At 43.7% G+C, this 8,609-nt stretch overlaps 1 protein-coding gene across 1 annotated transcript in view; it reads right to left on the bottom strand.

The window, feature by feature from the left end:
* Window positions 1–4,564: 4,564 nt before the first annotated feature.
* Window positions 4,565–8,609, bottom strand: part of LOC311244879 (copine-8-like) — a gene marked incomplete at its 3' end in the record, with an annotated part of 270,083 nt that continues 266,038 nt past the window's right edge. Inside the window, exons 18-20 of the mRNA XM_084334565.1 lie at window positions 7,600–7,657; window positions 5,268–5,341; window positions 4,565–4,768 (exon numbers count right to left, since the gene is read on the bottom strand). Coding sequence (XP_084190691.1) covers window positions 4,565–4,768; window positions 5,268–5,341; window positions 7,600–7,657 — 336 coding nt within the window. The remainder of the gene's footprint in view (window positions 4,769–5,267; window positions 5,342–7,599; window positions 7,658–8,609) is intronic.

The raw sequence follows: 8,609 nt of genomic DNA, 5'->3' as shown, positions 1-8,609 counted from the left end.
CAGTCGCATTTAATGACCTCAGCTTCCCGGGATGAATCACAAGTAACAACGAGACGACACACACAATAGAACCTGTTTTGTTTGACATGAAATCGTCCACTTCATCACAAGGTCTACTTTTAAAACGTCTCGTATACATCGGACGTACTTCTGTTATCGAACCATTAGTTTATAAAAAAAAAAGTAGAGGCCTGTTATTCATGATTTAAATATGATTAACGTGTAAAAACATGTACTGTATAAGGCCTGTTATTCATGATTTAAATATGATTACAGGCCTTAGTATAAAAAACGGTACACTTATAATATCTGGCAATAGATAAGCAGCATTACACATTGTATTTACCAGTACACAAATAAAAAGGGAAGGATTTGTACAGTGTATAAATGTGTAAGACATTTGCAAGCAGTTTATATGTAGACTCTTTAGCCAAGAAGTATTACATTGTTGAGGCATACGATTATAAAAACAAAAAGAAGTTGTAAACTTTTCCTCACATATAAATACTCGACTGAATAGGGTCCCGACTTGTAACACTAAATAATTGTACTAATAATAAATAGTTGAGATCTACAGTTTGTACAGGTTTTTGTGTATAAATGCAGGTCTTCACACATTTACAGTACATGAGACACAGAGACCATCAGGTAGTGTGTTTGGTTCTAATGGTTTTGATATGAAATGGTTTGTGCTTTGTTACGACGTCACACTGTTATGCTGATACTGTATGTAAAGAAATACTGGGCAAAACAGTAGCTCAAGTTTCACCCAGAAATTGTGTCTAAAAGTGACATAAGTGCAATTACCTATTTTGGGTTTGAGTAATTTAACTTAAAAACAATGGAAATTAGCCACATCGTGCAAAGAATGCGTTTGATTTCAACTCAATAATTAGCTGTATGTTGCAGATCCACTTTGAACAAAAGGCATTGCTGGGCGCCAGTAGGAACGCACCGATCCAACTTTTTCAGTCCCGATACCGATACCCGGGCTCGCCTGTCATTCCAGGGGAGCCCTAAGCAGATGGGGTTATCTTAGTGGCCCAACCGCGTCTAGTTTTTTACCAACGGATTTCCAGTTCCGCGTTCGCGTTCTGCGATCTGATTGGCCACTGACGTTTCTGGTCATGTGACATGTGTTTATCACTGGTTAAGCTTAGGCGACTCTTTCGAAGTTGGTTAAGGTTAGAGTTTGGAATCAGGGCTGGTGTTCTATCGCCCTGCTCTAAGACAAACTCTAACCTTAACCAACTTCGAAAGAGTGCCTAAGCGTAACCGGTGATAGAAACAGGCGTCACACGATTGGCGCGACCAGAAACGTCAGTGGCCAATCAGATCGCAGAACGCGAACGCGGAACTGGAAATCCGTTTGTAAAAGTAATCAGGCAGCCCAACCACATGCGACTGTGGCACAGACCCTAACCCTAACCCTAACCCCAGACCATGGAGCACCTCCTTCGATGTCCTCTGTTAGGTGGACATTAACAGCAAAGGACCTAGCACTCTACAACATCAAGGGACAGCAATGTACCAAGCACTGGCTGGACGTTATATAAGCTGAATAGCTTTGTACTGTATATGGACACGAAAATAAGAAGACCGTCATTTTGGGGTCATTGAACGAACATTATTGAGATATAATACATTTGTCTCCATTCGAGAGAGTTAACGTGTCAAAAACGTTGCATTGATTTCTGGCATGTTAGACATGTTTCTTGTATCAGGGATACCGGTATCAGTATCGGTGCATCCCTAGGCGCCAGTGAGCAAGATTCAAGGTCAAATCCTTTTAAACCCTTGTGTAGATATGAAGGGGCTTTGTGGGTACAGTGTCTGTGTACAGCGTGTTGCTGCTGCAAAGGTGGGTGTGTTGCTCTCATAGTAAAGGTGTACAGTAAGCACCCATCAAAGTGCTACAGTTCTGCATTTACAGTTTGGCAAAAACACTTGGCAATTAAGTGAGTGAAGTGATATTGTGAACCATAATGGTTATCAAAAAGAAACCAACCAACCAACCAACAAACAAACAAACAAACAAACAAAAAGAAACAACACATCAACACCATGGCCTTCCAATAAGGGAAGTTTGGCAACACCAAATGAAGTGAGGTAGAACCAAAAAGTAAAGTACAAGGGTATTTCCTTGGAATAAAATCAAATAAAACCAACAGCAACAGTTAAGTACCTCAGACGAAGTACCATGTAACTCGGTTTTAAGTCTTCTCCAATATTTCTATATTTTCTCCCAACCCAATTTCGTATCATCCAATTCAACCCTCCCCTGTCACGAACGCTGTTTCTTGCCTCCCACAAGCCGGCTGCAATGTGGACTAAGTCATACATAGCACAAGTCCCCTCCGGTACTTGAGGTAACAGCAGTCGCATCTTTTCACCTGCGCAGCTCGATCTCTCAGTGGCGAGGAGTAACGCTCACGCTGCCCCCGACACTTCCTGATTCTACTGCGCAGGTGCACCAACCGACCTGTAGGAGTCGCTGTCCACAACGCCCGATCCCCACCCATCAGTTTCCCACCCCCTAATACGGCCAATGTGTATTAGTATGAACGACCAGCTAAACTGAAAGCAATGTGGAGCGCTGGGCTCGAACAGGCGAGCCCAGCGTCTCCGCATTCGTGGCGAGCGCCTTGCCCACTACGCCACGTAGCCTCCCGTCTTCAGAGGACATTTATTCTTCAAATGTTATTATCTTGACTGTAAGAGTGTTGTGTTCATTCATTAGTTAAAGACAGTAGAGGTTGAGTACTTTCTTGTGATATTATCACATTTAGACTCCCAAGTGATCTGGATTCCCTTTACAACTACACAAATACACAGTGGTGGAAGAAGTACACAGTTCCTTTACTTAAGTAAAAGTAGAAATACCCAGATAAATGAGTACTCTGGTCAAAGTAAAAGTCCACCATTCAAATTCTACTTAAGTAAAAGTAGAGAAGTATTTGCTAATGAATGTACTAAAATATCTAAAGTAAAAGTATGCATTATACATGACGTTTCTGTATTCCAGTGCTTGGGAGCATTCAACCCTCATTCCATTGACCTCTAAAGGTCATGTTAAAGTGGTATGTGGTCCAGTTATGCTGCTCAGATTAAAGGTTGTGTTAAAGTGTATCTGATTACGTCCTCTTGAAGTTGACAGGCTTCAAATCTTCATAAACTTTTGTCATGTTTTCTTTGCTAAATCTTTTTCTTCAAAGCAGTAACTGATGGGTTCAGATAAATGTAGTGGAGTAAAACATATACTATTTCCTTTGAAATGTAGTGGAGTAAAGTTGAGTAAAAATACTTAGTTACTTTCCACCACTGTAACATGGGCTGCCCAGAACATAACAATGGAGTTACATGGTTCTTCAGCACAAGGGGTTCAATGAAGACACAACACACAGGAGTCAGTCGTCAGTGATGAGGTGTGTGTTCCAGAACACTGGACTGAACACGGCTACATGTGAATGTGACCTGGCAGGAGAATATAAGGCTGGCTGAGTCCCTGCTATACTTTAAATTGGAGCAGACCCCCCTGGGAGTCAAGGCAGGTGTACACAGTGGAAGATATTAAAGAGCGGGAAGATTTTCTATTCTTTATTTTATGTCAGGTGACGTATTTGGTCTTAATGGAAGGTGTGTGTGTGTGCAGTCGTGTGTGTGTGTGTGTGCTGCAGTTGTGAGTGTGTGTGTGTGTGCGTGTGCTGCAGTCGTGAGTGTGTGTGCGTGTGCGTGTGTGTGTGTGTGTGTGTGTGTGTGTGTGTGTGTGTGTGTGTGTGTGTGTGTGTGTGTGTGTGTGTGTGTGTGTGTGTGTGTGAAACACCAAGGTCCTGAGTGCAGGACAACACCGCATGCTACTCTAAAAACTAGTACATGCTCCATAAAAAAAACACAAACACACAATTATGAGGGACGTACTGTAGCTCCTAGGTCTAAACACCTTTTTTTTTTTTTTTTTTTTTTTTACAAATCGCAAATCACCAGTCTTTGCAGCCCAAAATAAAACATGAGTCTGATAGCTTCTCGCGTCGAGCAGCAGTACAAACACATCCTCCTGGGGAAAACATCTCAGCTCAGTCCTCGACTTTGTAAACATTTAGAGAGAGAGATAGAGAGAGAGAGAGAGAGAGAGAGAGAGAGAGAGAGAGAGAGAGAGAGAGAGAGAGAGAGAGAGAGAGAGATGGGGTTTTGTGAAAAAGACATTGAGTGCAGAGGATGAGCAAGTAGATGTAGCTGACAGATGTACGGTGCTTCTGAAAGGCTCCGATTGGACCTTGTTTTCTTTTTTGTCAGATACTTGCACCCCACCCCCTCTGACCGCTGAGAGGAAGCCCCGCCTACAAAATAAAATGGGGAGAAACCTCCACCTGAGATTGTCCACTTCACTTGTCCAGACGAGGGACGTCCACATATGCCAGGGTTCCCCAAAAGTGCAAACACGAGTAGTGGGTGGGGGTGGGTGGTGCGGGGGGTGGGGCTTCGCCATCCACTTGGAAAACCTCCGGTGTCGAACAGGAAGAAGCGGAGAGAAGAAGAGGCTGCCGGGGGCCTTGTGTTTTGACCCTCAAATTCGGCTTACCCGTCGGGTGAGGAGGGGGTGGATGGCCTGGGTGGTGTAGGGAGGTGGCGACAGGCCTGGCTTGATTCCCCTGGTCCTCATGTAGGACAGGAACTGGTCGGGGATCTCGGCCAGAACCTCCTTGGCCAGGCGTGCCATGCTCAGAATGTGGTTGCCCCTCCTGTCAATGTAGTCCCTGAACGGGACAAACTGAGGGTAGAGGACAGAGGGAGGAGGAGGGAGGAGAGAAGAAAGAGGAGGAGAGAGGGAGTGGAGAAAGTGAGTGAGACAGAGAGGATAAAGAAAGAGAGACAGAGGGGAGAAAGAAAGAGAGACAGAGAGGAGAAAGAAAGAGACACAGAGAGGAGAAAGAAAGAGAGACATAGAGGAGAAAGAAAGAGAGACAGAGAGGAGAAAGAAGGAGAGACAGAGAGGAGAAAGAAAGAGACAGATAGGAGAAAGAAGGAGACAGAGGGGAGAAAGAAAGAGAGACAGAGGGGAGAAAGAAAGAGAGGCAGAGAGGAGAAAAAAAGATAGACAGAGAGGAGAAAGAAGGAGACAGAGGGGAGAAAGAAAGAGAGACAGAGAGGAGAAAGAAAGAGAGACAGAGGGGAGAAAGAAAGAGAGACAGAGAAAGTGAGTGAGAGGCAGTGGAGTGTGTATGGAGGAGGAAGAGGAGGAGGAGGAAGAGGAGGAGGATCCTCTGTACCTGAACGATGTCCCTCTCAGCGAATCGCCCCTGGGATGACACCCTCTCCTCATCCCCATCCAGCTCAATCATTTCTGAGAAAAGAGAGAGAACATCAGCACATAAGAAGATAAACTAAAAACCTACAGTATGTCCTATGATTTCGTCCGTACAAACGATAGAGATTTGAGTGACAGAAACACTTCCAGCGCTTCACCGTAGTGTTTCTGTCGTGGAACATTATAAAACTTTACGGTGAATCACTCAAGTATTCCTGTGCTGTTACCATAGAAACACACAAATAAAATTGTTTTTTAGTATACTTAATTTTCACATGACACACGGCACACAGGGTTTTGTGCGCGCACTTAACCACTCCATCCATTAGCATCGGTGGTCATTGGAGTGTGAGAAGAGCGTTACATTTCCCACACAGCGCTGCATGGCGATGCCAAACGCAGCATGAATACACACATTTTATGTGCCGCTGAGCGCAAAGTTCCACGCTCGGGGGGGGGGGGGGGTGTAAACTCTCAACACGCCTACCGGATGGAGATGAGGCGCGGAGCGCGACATGTCAGCGGTGCGTGTTAAGCCTGAGCCAACCATGTGTACCGCAGGGACATCATGCTAGCGTGCACATTGATTTTATAAGCGTGTCCGTTGTTTGGAGTCTGTTGACTTCGCAATTGCTCATGGTGAGTGAGCTTTTTCCTTTCTTTTTACAGGCGGCTTGCCCTGCAAATTGTAAACGCAGAGGTATTTCTAATAATGTGGGGAGAAAAGTTAAGGGGTAAGCCCGTAGGTCCCCCTTTAGGACCCCCTGCTTTTCTTTATCATAAATCGATCAATAGAGACCGTATTAGATCCCCAATTATCATATCATGGGGTATCATTGGAAAGTCACACTCATTGGCTACAACCCTGTCAAATTTTTTTCGAGATCGCCAAATGATTGACGGAGCTAGAGCCCCCGGAGGTCGGGGGTGGTAATGTGTACTTTGGCGCACGCCTCACATATCGGCATGTAACTCGAGAACAGCTGAACGGATTTTGTCACCTGAAAGGGCAATTGACAGGCAACAAATAGGGCTTTAATTCTATCTATATATTGTATTAAAAGACATACACATCCAAGCCACTAGAGGTCGGCAAAGTGGCGCGTCGCGAATCGTCCTCATGAGGGCGAAAATACGAATTTATCAAAAAAATGCTAATTATCTCTCTTTCATCGTAAAACCGCAAGGAAATTACTAAATCCAGATTCAACACTGCCATTGGAAAGAGGAGCATTTCCCCTATCCATAGATGTATGATTTGGCCATAATAAGGTCAAGGTCAAGTTCAAGGTCAAATATGAATTTATAATTAAAATCGATTATCATTTATTACTGTATCTACAAATCCTTCTGTTTAATCATCTTCCCTTTATTCATTTGCTTAGATTTGTACACTTGATCTCAAGAAGGTGCTGAATGAGCTCAGTGAGCTCGGCTTGCTCACAATTGTAACATGGTGTTATTCACCGGCACAGATGCAAAAATAAATCATAATTTATATTCTCCCTTTTTTCATTACAATTTACTCAAGCCTAGTAACAGACACAATATTTCTGACACTGGAATTACATACCCCCAGGTCCCTAGATGTTCCTAGATACCAAGAACATGCAAATTGGCCTTGTAGAAGTGGAGCAATCTTCCATTTACTTAGGCATGTACCTTTAGGCGAGATTTCTGAAAATAGGGCTACAGCAGGTTAAATTAACGGGGGGGATGGGGAATATGGCATCCATCCATTAAGAGAATGGAACCTCTGTTGTGACTATGCTCGTGTCCAATAGACATAGCATTCAATGAAGGTTGCGAGGTGATAATGCAGAGGGAAGCTGACGGAGGATGGAGAGGAGAGAGAGGAGATGAGGAGAAAAAGAGGAGCTATGGTGGGAAGGCTTGAGCCATGTGGGAGGAGAGATATAGGGAATACTGTAACGGAGGTATTACTGAATACACACACACACACACACACACACACACACACACACACACACACACACACACACACACACACACACACACACACACACACACACACACACACACACACACACACACACACACACACACACACACACACACACACACACACACACACACACACACACACACACACACACACACACACACACACACACACACACACACACACACACACACACACACACACACACACACACACACACACACACACACACACACACACACACACACACACACACACACACACACACACACACACACACACACACACACACACACACACACACACACACACACACACCTTTCATGCTTACCATCAAATTCTGCAGGTCCAACCCCAACAATTATAATTGACATGGGCAGAGAGGCGGCCTTTAAGGGAGAGCAAAGAGACAGAAAGGATGCATCAATGACGTGGAGAAAACCAGTAATATAAAAAAATAATAATAATAATAATTAAAGGTATTGCAGTGCTGTATATTACATGTATGTAATAGTAACAGTATATAATAACATAATAGGGGAGAATTATTGCCATAAGGCTGACATGGTTTTGTCCAAATCTGGCCCTCGCTCGGTTTCTACCTTTCATCAAACCTTTGTGTTCAGAATGCCCATTTGTCGTCCTTGTTGCTACGTATATGTTGATATACAGTATGACAAATATATCAACAAAATATTTAGTGAATTGGTATTATTTTATTACTGGATCTTGTGAACAAGTCACAGTAGAACAGTAACATCATGCTTTTCCAACGTTTTACCTACACTTCCACTGCACAGAAATTAGGCAATTTCTTTCTAAAGTGGTCGGCAATGGTTACAGTCAGCCATGTTGGAAGAAAGACAACTGCACCAACATTCCGTGCAAGGCCTCTATTAGAGTGTTTCTCATGCATGTACAATTTTGTGTAAATCTGCGGCTGTGCTGACAGCTTACGAATGACTTCTATTTATACCCCACGCTCTTCGCTCAGCTACGGCCTGTTGCCTGTAATAATGTTTATAAAACCTTCGTCAAGTTGAATGAGAAATGGAAAATTTTTGAAGGGTTTCATAACTTGAAGTCATTATTATGAGATGGATGCCTGGATTGCCTGAGATATGAGGGGCCAGTGGTTCCCCACAGGCTAGTAAGTAATGACTCTTCACTCTTATTTGACAATAAGCGCACATTCCGATAGACGTTCCAAATATAAGCACTACTACTCCCTCCAAATCGTTGAGACATATTAACTTTCATAGCTCCAATTAGAACACAGAGTTATTAGAACCCAGTACCGTGGGGAGAGAGAGAGAGAGAGAGAGAGAGAGAGAGAGAGAG

This window comes from Notolepis coatsorum, assembly GCF_963971535.1.
Source record: "Notolepis coatsorum genome assembly, chromosome: 18".
In the NCBI taxonomy this organism is placed as follows: Eukaryota; Metazoa; Chordata; class Actinopteri; order Aulopiformes; family Paralepididae; genus Notolepis; species Notolepis coatsorum.
The sequence above is the reverse complement of the archived record's forward strand: the minus strand, read 5'-3'. Positions and strand labels throughout refer to the sequence as shown.